Source organism: Drosophila bipectinata, chromosome 2R, assembly GCF_030179905.1.
Source record: "Drosophila bipectinata strain 14024-0381.07 chromosome 2R, DbipHiC1v2, whole genome shotgun sequence".
NCBI lineage: Eukaryota > Metazoa > Arthropoda > Insecta > Diptera > Drosophilidae > Drosophila > Drosophila bipectinata.
The window spans coordinates 6,838,805-6,851,622 of NC_091737.1; the positions used below are offsets into that span (position 1 = coordinate 6,838,805).

The 12,818-nt window shown below is 45.2% G+C and overlaps 1 protein-coding gene across 4 annotated transcripts in view; it reads right to left on the bottom strand.

Moving 5' to 3' along the window:
* Positions 1–600: 600 nt before the first annotated feature.
* Epac (Exchange protein directly activated by cAMP) overlaps positions 601–12,818 on the bottom strand; it is a 41,310-nt gene continuing 29,092 nt past the window's right edge. For 3 of the 4 annotated variants that reach the window (XM_017251318.3, XM_017251321.3, XM_017251320.3), the window contains 15 exons: positions 9,758–9,809; positions 7,261–7,358; positions 6,917–7,003; positions 6,715–6,856; positions 6,461–6,653; positions 5,714–5,859; positions 5,318–5,462; positions 4,243–4,419; positions 3,953–4,114; positions 2,885–3,246; positions 2,569–2,822; positions 2,331–2,501; positions 1,971–2,104; positions 1,483–1,832; positions 601–1,414 (listed from right to left, as the gene is read on the bottom strand). In XM_017251318.3, coding sequence (XP_017106807.2) covers positions 1,287–1,414; positions 1,483–1,832; positions 1,971–2,104; positions 2,331–2,501; positions 2,569–2,822; positions 2,885–3,246; positions 3,953–4,114; positions 4,243–4,419; positions 5,318–5,462; positions 5,714–5,859; positions 6,461–6,653; positions 6,715–6,856; positions 6,917–7,003; positions 7,261–7,358; positions 9,758–9,809 — 2,601 coding nt within the window. In that variant the 3' untranslated portion in view covers positions 601–1,286. Of the gene's footprint in view, positions 1,415–1,482; positions 1,833–1,970; positions 2,105–2,330; positions 2,502–2,568; positions 2,823–2,884; positions 3,247–3,952; positions 4,115–4,242; positions 4,420–5,317; positions 5,463–5,713; positions 5,860–6,460; positions 6,654–6,714; positions 6,857–6,916; positions 7,004–7,260; positions 7,359–9,757; positions 9,810–9,949; positions 10,331–12,818 lie in introns of those variants that run through there. The other variant, XM_017251319.3, reaches the window with a different exon arrangement.

Sequence of the window (12,818 nt, forward strand, 5' to 3'; positions counted from 1 at the left end):
GGTTAATCTAAACGCTCAAGACCTCAATCACTGGACGATTCTAAGCAGTATCCTCAGGGAATGTGGGACTATTTTGATTGCGTCTGCAAAGATATTTGAATATTTTAGGATAGATACATCGTGGAATGGAAATACTAATTGGAACCGTCCAAGGATTCTGTCGAGAGTCCATAAAACTCAACCAACATTGGGCATTCTGCTTATTACTTGACTTGGTCACGCAAGGAAATCATAGTATTTAAAACGACGTTTATATTCTAAGTTTTAGTTGCTGAGAGTTTTGGTTACATCTACGGTTTTCGGTTTTAGTGATACATCGTTGTTTGAGAGACCTTTACTTGGGAGAGGAGTTGGTTTAGCTCGGTAACTACAATCCTAGGGTATCTACGATGGCCTAGTTGGCCAAATATTCATATTAAGGTACATAATTACACCAAATATATACATGTGATCTAACTTGTATGCACATATGTATACAGAACTACAACTAATAAGGTCCCTCTCCAGTTTTAATGCTTAGAATGCACTAGCATATGCATATTCTTGGAAACCAAAACAGAAACAATACCTGAATTTTGTACAAAATGAAACAAAAAAGTGTTTAAATAAATATTAATAGGTGTGTTTATTAGCGTTGCTTAAGATAACTCAATAACTGAATGGATACCCATATTTGAAATAAAATATGCATTAAATTACTTACTCTAGGTAGTTTACAAGGTATAACTAGTGTCAACTAGACCGATTAGTAGTTGCTTCTAATTTAGGGGCTTTAAAAAAATAGACGCTCTCGGCTACGTTGTACGATATTCCAAACTATCAACTAGGCTGCGAAGGGTATTTTAATGTGTGTTTGTATATAGATAGTATAGTTTTTGGGAAATTTTACAGATTGGGGGTTTGTTTTGATGTTGCCTCCTCTAAATGTTTAGTATCACACTCGTCCAAGTTTCGTCAAGTCAAGTTGGTTTTCCATCATTCGTTTTTGTACTAAAGCAAAAGTTTCTCGTTTGCATCGAAACGCGATTGGGTTTCAGTTCATTAGAAGGTTGGGTCGTCTGTTGGAAACATAGTAGCCTTAGTCTAATGCGGATGCCGATGCGGATGCGGATGAAAGTTTGCTCGGGTTGAGGGCCGCCAAGTGGCATCCCGTCGGGACCAGCCAACCAGCCAAGACAACCCGGCTAAGCTCATAACTGTGCAGCTAATTGCAGTTTGATTAACACACAAACACACACACGGGGCTAGACACTTGGTAAGCTACGGGCTAATCCGATAATGGGTGCTTAGAGTTTCCGGGTGGGCTCCACCTTCTGCGACATCGCGGTGAGCACCCGCTGGTTGTCGATGACTCGGAAGCTGCTGATGTACGACCGCACCTCTCCCTCGCTCTTCGGCGACGGTGGCTCCAGGCCTGTCCGAAACGGGATTCAATTAGCAACAATTCAGGGCCAAGAATTGGGGACTAGCCCCACTACTCACCCAGACTCCTGGAGCGGCAGAAGCGAATTGTGCGCATCGTTTGGGCCATCATGTGCATCTTCTCGAAGTTCACCAGCCCGTCTAGGCTGGTCTTGTTGCCCTCGTGGGCGAAGGTCATGTCTTTGAGCAGCAGCGGCATGAACGGGATCAGTGGCGGCTGCAGCTTGCCCACGAAGACCCTGTAGGCCCGGTGGTTGCGGCTGGGGTCGATCAGGGCCTCAAACTCTTGGAAGATCTTCCTGAACTTTGACGGGATCTTCTCCCAGGTCTGCTGGAGGCGGGACACTGCCATGTTCGACAGACCCATTACCACGGCGAAGAAGGCGTTAAGGTTCTGGTACTCCTTGCAGCTAGAAAAGGTTTAAATATGATTTTTTTTAGGAATATTTATGGTACACAAGTAAGGACTCTTTAAGGCTTAGTGCTTTTGTTGAAAGCGTTTATAAGGAATCCAATACCAGTTAATACCAGTTACAAAGTCAACTTACTAGGCCGCCAGCTTGATAAACTTCCGGACCAGACCCACACGCTTGCTCAGGCTGGGCGTGGAGACCAGCTCGGTGACAATCCAGTACTGCACCTCGTTGAAGCGACGCAGGAAGACGTCCAGGTTGGCCGTGATCTGTATGAGGGGTAGTAAGAAGTGAAATTTGATCAATTCGAGGCCCAAGCGGCAGAAGTTAGCCCAAATAGTTTCGGGCCATCTTTAATTACTTCGAGTGGCGAAACTCGGGGCTAACTCGATTTGCAAGCAGATGACAAATGGCAACAGTTTGCGGCCAGTGTCTGGCAGGCTAATTGGCCAAACGAGACTTTGAAGACATTTGGCCAACTTGGCAGGGCCTTACCTTGCCAAAGTGGTGTCGTCCGAAGGTGTGGTAGAGCAGTTCGTACTCGTGAACGGCCCAGAAGAGGTCCCACTCGAACAGGGTGATGTGGTAGGCCAGCTCCTTGGTGCTCAGGATCTCCAGGTCGATGTCCACGCCCTCGGTGGGGCCTTCCTGCTCCTGCAGGGGGGTCTACATAGGCGAACCAGGAGACAGGTGAGAGGGGTCAATGTGGGCTATTAGATGGCAATGGGCTTACCAGGGCATCCAGGTGATCCTTGACGGAGACAAACAACCGCCCGTTGAGCGTCAGACCCGTGGGTATGCTGACGTCGTTGTCCTTGAACACGGACCGCTCTCCGTTTGACTTGACCTCCACGAGAACGAGGTCCTCCGGGCCGCGGTTCAGCTGCAGCTTGTCGGCGGCACAGGCCTTGATTAGCTCCGCAGTGGTGTGCATGGGGAATCGCAGGGTGCAGTAGGTGTGGTCGGCGCAGTAGACCCGGAAGATGACTGGACGGGGAAAATGGTTATCATTGCTGGTTATCACATCCTGCAAGTATCCATGTACTTACTGTCATCGTCCGGTCGAATTACTGTCTTCGAGGGCGTCGCATTGCCGCTGAAGAGACAGATCGGCTGTCCGTTGGGCGGCAGCTTCCACTTCTGGCCGGCGTTCTGGTTGCGGTCCTCCTGGTAGCGCGCCATCTGGGTGAGCACGTTGTGCACAATGCTGGTTTCCTCGTTGAGGTCTGGGTCGGCCTCCACCTCGGCGGCCAGGTCCTCGATGAAGTCGCAGACGCTGGGCTCCTCGAAGGCGGCGTGGCGCACGGCCATGACCCACTTCTGCATGAACAGGATGACGCGCTTCTTGAAGTTGATTATGTACTCCCGATCCTCGGGTGTCTGGGCCTCCTCGTGGGCGTCGCAATGGAAGGTGCACGGTGGTTAAGGGGGAACCAATTTCGTTTGGGATTTCAAATCGGATTTGTAGTGTGATTTGGGGTCTGCCTGTCCAAACTCTGCCTACACTTCCCAACAGGATTGGGCAGCTGGAGCTGGCTGACTATTGATTTGTGGGCCGCTCAGCGCCCGACCCTGTTGCTCAGTGTGGCCCGCTTATTAAACACGTCACGTACTGGGATGCAGATTGTGAGATTAGTTTCAGGCATCATTGGACGGCCCCCGCCACCCAGTTCCATTTCTCCTCGAAACGGAGTCTTTCGAAAATGCTGACCCAACTCGCCCCAGTCATCATTGTGGCTTTTGTTTCCACTGAAGTTAAGTCGCACGGAAGTTCCGCTTGTTAGAGTCCCCCAGCCCAAAAACCAACCCCCAACCGGATCGGGGTCATGTGTTGCGACCTGCGTGCTGGCGGCACTTGAGCTGGAGCTGTGAGTCCGCCCGAAGAAACGTGACTGGGGCGCGAGATGGACGAGTCAAGAGGCGTTTTGCATTTCGAAAGTGCAACCTGGAAGGCTGGCAACCTGGCAACCTAAATCCCAAAACCTAATACCTCGGAACAGCTAGAAACCCTCGAAGACTTTAAAGGGTACTGCACCTAAGCTGTGGGACGTGGCTGGAATCGAAAGGGTTTAAGACTAGAACTCATACGGTTTTTCTTGTGTGTTTGAAAAGGATATTAATTGGCCAGTTCATCAACGAGCTGGACGACGGGCATGAAGACAATGTGCGTGAGCAGAAAGTCGTCCAGGAAGGGGTCCATTCCGCCGACCGACTGGCCCAGTCGCGTCTCCAGCAGGTGCTCCAGCATCTTGGCCGGCGTGCCCGACATGACGGTGTATCTGGAAGCAACGGATAAGCTCAGTCACGGAACAGCAGGACCATAAAACCCCAGACAGGACCAAGCCATCAAATCAGAAGTCAGACTTTTAATTTCATTTGCAGGCCCGATAAAAACTGAGGGACTCACTTGAATGCCGAATGCTGTCCTCGCTGCTTTGCCACGCGCTCCAGCACTAAAACATCCTTGCCGTGCTCCTGCAGTCTCAGAGTGTTGGCCTCGACATCACGCAGGATCCGGTTGAAGTGCTCCTTGTCCACGCGCAGCAAGTGGCAATTGTTCTCCTTCAGCACAATGGTGGCCGCTCTGCCGGAAAATTGGGAAAATCATTAGTCGGGTCCTGGTTCTGGCCAGCTTTCGATTGGCGGTTTATGGCGGCCGGGCCCATAAAAGTCCGTTTATTAACAAATTGCAGGCTCCGCCTAGAGCGGCATTATATGTGTTGCCGCATAAATAGCCATAAATATGGAAAGTGGCTGGGCTGGATGGCCCGGAGCGCTTTCGGCCTTCCACCACAGAAGCTAAAAGTATTTTAAATTGGATTTCAACTGCAGCAGTCGAAACTGCACCTGCCTCGCCCGGCAACCCAATCGATATCCGGAATAATTCAGTAGGACTCTGATGTAGCGCCATTCACGGCTTTTCGATTTATTGTATTTGTCAAAGGCAAACAGGCTCTCTGTGTTAACGTTTTTAATTAACCAAAAGCCTGGACACTATCATTTAAAATTTAATAAATCCCCTGCTATTTGTACGGACACACGGACCTGGCCTTATTGGCCGCCATTCAAACACCTGATCCTCCTCTGGAGCTGGACGAAGCAATCACTGTCTATTCTCCGACAAGCCTTTGAGGCTCTCCATTCAGACTGCTCGACAAATGGCTTACAAATTGGACATGTCGGCTAATATTTTGTTTCAATTTTCAATTGTTTGCTGTAAACGCCACACAATGGCCTTGTTATCTGCGAGGCTGCCGTCCGTTATCTCGTCGTCTGGCCAAGTGGCCCTCCGACTGGCTGGCCCATTGAGGGCCGGGGTCATTGTCGAGTCCATTGTATTGTCGAGTAATAACAATAATAGAAGGAAAGGACTCTGGCAAAGGCCTGTAAGCTACTATTTCCTAGGAGTTTGCCAATAATCGTTAAGTATTTAACTTTCCGACTGGCTTTTAAGTGGAAACCCTTGCCCAATTAGCACTTACCTGGGGGCGTCGTTTATCAGGGCCAATTTCCCGAAATCGTCGCCGGTCTTGAGGGTGGCCACCGTCCCCTTGCCGTGTATCACAACGTCCACTGATCCCTTGAGTAAGATGTACCAGGAACGACCCTCGTCCCCTTGATTGAATACTGCCGTGGAGGAGGTGGTCGTTTTTTAGGATTTTTAATAGACGCAATGGGTTAGGCGTGGAGGGAGAAAAAAGTCTTTATTAGTACTTATAGCTCTAACCGCCGCTGGCCCGGGTAATCTTCACTGGCAGCCCCGTTTATTGAGACATAATTAGTTCGGGCTTAATTAAAAAGTTTTCCGAACACAAACTTTTCTTCGCCGGCTGAAATCTTCATATCCCAATCCGAGGCGCCTGTGGCAGGATACTTACATATTGTGCCCGCCTGGGCGTGAGCCTCGAACACAAATATCGAGGACAACTCCCTCTTGATACTGGTCGAGAGGTGCGAGAGGGCGGCGATGTGGACCAGCTCTTCGAAGACCAGTTCCAGCTCCTCAGAAGTTCGTTCGTGTGACCTATGGGATTATATAAAATACATCAATATTAAGTCATTATTTATCTCTTTGTCGTTGTGTCAGTAAAAGTATTTATATATATACAGTCATCACACATAATATTGTGTGATTTTTAAGCTCTTTCATCATACACATAAATATACCTTTGGCTTACAAATAATTCGTTAAAATCGTATTATTTGGAAATAAAACTTTGAATATTTTTTTAAATAACCAAACATGTTTTGTTTTATCAAGGAAATATAAGCATTCGGAAAACAAAACGCGATAAGCTTTCCTTCTAAAGCTACTTGCCTATTTAATAGGCCTCAATATAGGTTCTTAAAACATTCATCTTTTTGAAGACTATTTAGATTCAAAATGTATCAACAGTTCTAAATTTCAAAATTCTATCAAGCTGTACATTTTAGAAGAAATCCTTAGGAAAGACACTGGTATAAGTGGCATAAAACCGATAGTATAGAAAAGTTTTTCAAATGGATAATATAACGGAAGGTATAGCTGCCGAAAAATCCCTGACAACTAATGCCAAATCCTATGTTAGATACACGCCCCAAGCTCCAGCTCAAACCTCATTCCCTGGATTTAGGATAGTACTCACGGCTTTCGCAATATCATGCGCAGCGTAGCATCCGGGCCGCGCTGGAATAGGGCGCTCAAAGCCTCGCGGATGTGCTCGTTGGCTGCTCCAATGTCCTCCGTTTGGGGGGCGCCTGCGGCTGCTGCTCCGCCCTCCTCGTCTAGACGGAAGCGGTACAGAAAGCACTTGTCCTTGAAAGGCTGCTCCTTGTTGACTGAAAAATCAGCAAGTTAGGCAAGTTAGTATGTGGAAAGCGGAAGGAGCATTCAGCTTACCGTGTGAGAGTACTCCCTCCTCGACGAGGGCCTGCCACATGCCCGCCGCCTGGGCGCGGGTGTGAACGATGGGCGAGAGGTTGACCAGCCAGTCAACGAGCTCGGTGCCGGGGGCGCACTTCCGTATTAACTTTCCAGAGACCTGTGGCGGGAGTAGCGAGTAATTAGCATCGTAAAGGACCTGTATTTTGCTGGCACTCACCTTGCGATCCTTCAGACAGCTGGAGTTGTCGGCGACGAGTAGGGTGCGAAGGGCCCAGCCCATGCGGCTCATAGCAGGACTCGGCGTCTGGAAGGTGACGAATATTTTAGATTCGTTCTTTAAAGCTTGCCCAAGCGTCAAAGCCAGAACCCAGAGAGCGTATGAAAGATGCCGGAGAACAAAGTCCTCCGCCAGGACGCACTCATGAATAACACATAAATATTTTGTAATTCCCTTGACGGCTCCTAGAGCAGCAAATTAACTCATTTGTCGTCGTCAATGTCAGGACATTACATTTATAATATTTATGTGAGTTTCATGGCGAGTTTTTGCAAACAGCTTACCTCTGTGATGGGCAGTGCCGGGTTGGGGTGGTCCGGGCTGAGGGGGCGCTTGGTGGGCGATGTGGCTGCGGCAGCTGTTTGCACGCCAGGACCAAAACCTGCAAGGACACCCGGACGCCCCGGAGCAGTTGTTTTTTAATTAATATTATTCCGAGCGATTGCATTTCATATTCAATCAATGGGCGTCTTTGGCAGCATATTCCGACATTTAATTGCTTAAATACCATTTGTGATTGATGGTGCACGGAATGTGTGCTTCAGTGCCGGGGAATGTATAAAGGATATTGTGGCTTCATCTTAAGAACACAAACATATTTGTTCATGTGCGGTCGTTTGTGGAACTATTCATATTGATTTTGTTATTTATTACAAATCCCTATTCAGGCTTTTATTTGAAAATCTATCTACAAGATCTGGGGTTTGCTTACTGTTGAGGTTTTTGCAATAAAGTCCATAATATTTTTAGAAATCTATCAATTTATTCTGGGCTTGGAGTTCAAAAATTTAAAGATTTTCTTTTGCAGGCACTTTATGGTACAAAAGTTATTCAAATTTTGATTTTTATACCCTTGCAGAGGGTATTATAATTTTGTCCAAAAGTGTGCAACGCAGTGAAGGAGACATCTCCGACCCTATAAAGTATATATATTCTTGATCAGGATCACCTCCTGAGTTGATATGAGCATGTCCGTCTGTCCGTCTGTCCGTCTGTCCGTCTGTCCGTCTGTCCGTCTGTCTGTCTGTCTGTCTGTCCGTTTCTACGCGAACTAGTCTCTCAGTTTTAAAGCTATCGTCTTAAAACTTTGCACACACCCTTCTTTCCTTTGCACGCAGTATATAAGTCGGAACGGCCCGGATCGGCCGACTATATCCTATAGCTGCCATATAACGGATTGATCGGAAATGGTATAACTTTGGTGTTTTTAGAGTTAGAGAGTTCAAATTTGACATGAGTGCTATTTTTGGCAAAACATTACGACATGCCAAATTTCATAAAGATCGGTCGACTATATCTTATAGCTGCCATATAACTGATCGATCGGAAATGACCCAACTTTCGTGTTTTTGAAGATAGAAAGCTGGAATTTAGTACAAATTCTATTTTTGGTCAGTTGATCTAACCTACCAAATTTCATTAGGATCGGCCGACTATATCCTATAGCTGCCATATAACTGATTGATTGGAAATGGCATAACTTTGGTGTTTTTCGAGCTGGTGTTTTTGTTTTAGAAAGTTGGGATTTTCTATGGATTCTATTTTTGGCAAAATAATACTACTTATCAAATTTCATATAAATCGTCCGACTATATCCTATAGCTGCCGTTTAACTGACGCAACTTTCGTGTTTTTGAAGATAGAGAGCTGGAACTTGGTACAGATTATATATTTGGTCAGTTGATCTGACCTACCAAATTTCATTAGGATCGGCCGACTATATCCTATAGCTGCCAAATAACTGAACGATCGGAAATGGTATTTGGTAGAAATATCAACTTTCGTATTTTTGAAGATAGAAGTTTGGGACTATTTTTTAGATTTTTTATTTTAGTTAATTAGTTTTATTATGATGTAATCATAAGGATCGGCCAACTTTATCCGATGTTTGCGATATATATCCGGTTTTAACTGCAAGGGTATATCAACTTCGGCTCCGCCCGAAGTTAGCTTTCCTTTCTTGTTTGTTAAATGATTCTGTCTAAAAAAGGTAAATATGTCGAAATATGTTTATCGATGTTCATATGTTCTAATGCAAAATCTCTATTCATTTATGGGCTTTGCACAACTTTCAGTATGTTTAAGGATATTTTTATAGAAAAACTTTGATAGAAAAAACCATTAAAGTCAATAAATGTGTTTGCAAAAAAATTACTGAAAAGTCATGTCATTCACAGGAATTTATTTAAATAAAGAAATTGAAAAAAATAAAATAAATAAATGAATAAATAAATTGTCAAGAAAAAACGCATTGTTGACATATGTATGAAAAGTAACAATTGGAAAAAAATTACGATTGATGATGAAGAAAGAAAATAGTTACTCCGATTAAAAACCAATGCGGAATAATCATGGTGAACTATTTTTGGCTCAGTTCGAAATTAGATCACAAAATCGTATAATATATTAAGTGTGATGAACTATAACATTAACTTTTTCAGAGGCAATAATTAAAATGCAAATTTAGGTTACGCATAATTTGTTAAATGAAAAGTATGTATATAATGTCTATATTTTAATAAAAATTATATGAGACTTGAATGATTAGTTTTACCTGTATCATGTGTATATTAAAACTGCATCAATCTAAGGCCTTAATAATAAAAAAAATACAATATTTGCAAGTGTTTGTGCAATATTGAGTCACTTTATGGCAAAACAATCATCTGAGCAACATAGTCTTTGTTTTAACTTTTCAAATGCTTTAGCAACGTAAAACTATAAACCTTAGTTCATTCAACTAAACAATTAACAGGGGGTTTCCTCTGATGAGACACTTACCGTTCTTTAGCTTGCAATTGGTGAAAATGTCATTCATCAACTCCTTGTTTTTCTGCAATTAAAAGTGTTAATGGTCGTTAGTCAGGTTCAGGGTCTTGTTCTGGTTTTGGTATGGCTTTGTTTTGTTTTGTTGGTGCGCCTCGTGTGCGTGTGATGAGTGCAATGGTGCAATGGGTGGTGGATTCCAATTACGTTGCTCATTTCAAAGGCCGTCGACTGCGGACGCACTCGCCCCCGCTCCAGCTGACGTCGCAGCTTGACGGCGGCGGAAGTGGCTCCGGCTCCGGCTGTGGCCACTGCGGCTCCCATCCCAGTGGCTTCCTGTTGCTGCCCCTGCTCCAGCCTCTCGCCCTCTCCTAGTCTCGGTGCCAGCTTGCCAAGGTCGGTGCTGCGGCGACGATAGCGGAGCAGGAGGACGTGGGGCGTGAGGTCATCGCTGGCCACAAACTGGGCGGACCAGCGCTGCCGGCCAGCGGACATGGGTTGCTCTCGCCCGACCCGAGTTCCCGACACGTTACTGGAGTCTTCTGGTGTAATTACTGTCAGGCGTTTCTTCGCAAACTGATAAAAACTGTTTGGCGTTGACAAATGCTCGAATGCCTCTGTCGCCTTCAGCTATTTGCCGTTTCTTATCAGCCTCGAGGGTTGTCGAAGCCCTCAATTCTGTTTTTACTTCATAGCCAAACAGTTAACCCCTTGAGGCCACAAGGTTTAAAAAACATTAAAAACAAAAACAATAAGTATTGATCTTAAGTACAGGAAGTACCAGATACACAGCAGGTCTAGTTCAAGCTTATTTGTGAGTCACAAAATTGATGTAAGCTTGGCATCCCCATTTCATATAAAATTGTACTATTTTTTTTTATTAAAAATATAACTGTCTGAAGGAAATTTTTATATCTAACTACAACTTAAACCACAATTTTATATGGTTCTTGAAGTGCTTTTGTCATGTGCCTTATAAGTTATCTTTTTTAAGGGATTTTAATTGTTAGAACTTTTACGATATTAAAGTTTAATGATGCTTCTTTAAAAAATAAACTTTCAAACTATTCTTAGCTAACTTCACTGACTATTTATACATATATAATAACAGAAACAAATATTTTTTGATTCCACATACTTAATTTAACCCCTTAAGTTTTAATTTAACCCCCCTTTCAAACACCTGAAAGTAAGTGGCCGAAGATGGGTTAAGTGCCACCGAAAAGAGCCTGACAACTCTCGAAACTCTGCTGGCTGATAAGCGACAATCGTCGAGCTGGCGTCGTCTTCGAGGCTAATTAAACTCACTTTGCTTATCAATCGCACAGCGGGTCGAATCGAGAGCCACCCACTGGGCGGGTGCGTGGGTGGAGCAGGTGGGGGGCGGGAGCTTCGAAAGACCTTCGCCTTGGAGGCGAGGCACAGTAATTGAACCGTGATGTTTGTTCCCATGCCGAGCCAGTTTGCATTGGTTTTCAATGTTTAATGATGCGAGTCCCTCAGAGGCACTTTGATCAAGACGGCATGCGAATAAAACCAACTCTGTTTCCGCGAATTAATTTAAATCTCTTCAATTTCAAGGTCTTCCCGAGAGCTTATGAGCCCGACACCTGGGAACTGAAGCTATTCGTTATTATATTTGTTTAAATGCTTGGAAGAAAATAAGTTCTCCTCGAAAAGGAAATACAAATCAAAGTGAAATTGTCTTGTGGAAAGTATTAAGTTTCTTTCCATTTCTTGCCAACTCAGCCAAGGGGAAATCGTTTCAATCAAAAGGAGGAACTGGGTGGGAGCTTCTCGCTGAAATTGAGAAGTAAATCCCATGTTTTTAGAAGTGTGCTCAATGAAATTCAAGTTGATCAATGCACAGTTGATGATGCACTTTGATGAGTCGACTAAGCCCAAGCCAAAGCTGGGGCCTTAGGAGCCTCACATGCCCCATCTGTGTTCAGTACCTATTGGTAGTATCAACCTATTGGAGTGTGGGGCCCCTGGTGGGCTCACATGTGCAACTTGTGTTTGTGCATAAATAAATAAAGCCACGACCCTGAACATGCAACTGTGCATGCCACAGGGCTTTCCGCAGAGCTGGCTGGAGAATTTATTGCGAATACCACATGTTTAGCAACGATTTTGTTGCATCAGCGGCCAAAAATTAAATGCAAATGTTTGGCCATCAGTCTGGATTGAGAGGCAGTCAAGGCAGTAAAGGCATTCGGGGCATAATCCCACCTAATTGAGTGGTCCCCTGGAATGAACTCGCAATTTAGAATTCTTGCCTGGTAATTGGCAGCGATTCAATTGCAACATAAGTGGCTGCCAGTTACCAGTTGCAGGCTAGTTTGCAACTTCTCTTGTGCCACATCCAATATCGGGGAAATGAGACCGGCAATTAGCCTTGAATGCCCTTCCCTCTTTGGGCCAAAAATGCTTCCTCTGACATTTTCAATTTGCCCCGTCAGAGTAAATATTTTCGCACAAATCAAACCCCGTCGAGGACAACCTCCTGAACTCCAGCAAGGAGTGTCTTCTTTACTCCTTTTTTCAATTTTCTTTCCTGATTTTATCGCATTTACGCAGTGCCACTGCTGACAATATTCCCCAGTTCGCATTTTTATGGCATGCCTGCTGCTGGAGCTCCGGTGGCTGCAGCAGTGGTAGCATCCACTTTCCTCCATTGTTGCACAGTGCGTATACGTGACATGTGGTGCCCCGCTGTCGCAGCTACTTTGTTATCGTTCAGTTCCCAGCTCCCCTTTCTGGTACTGCCTTTCGGGTTAGCCAATGTTGGCATAATGTTGCAAAATAGTATATGCCCCAATTTGTGGCTTGGCTTGACATCCTACCTCCCTCCCTCCTAGCCGACAAGGTAAACACACATCCATTCCATCCATCCATTCATTCCTACCCGCTCCAGTTTGTGCGTGTGGGTTTTTGGGGGCAGGGGCCCGGGGCTTATACCTTTTGTGGCTGCCGCAGGGACGACTTTGCCCCGGCCCCGGTCCCGGTCCCGGCTGAATGCTATATGCTGAATGGCATTGTTAGTGGGGTCTCCGAATTTAACACATAAATTCCT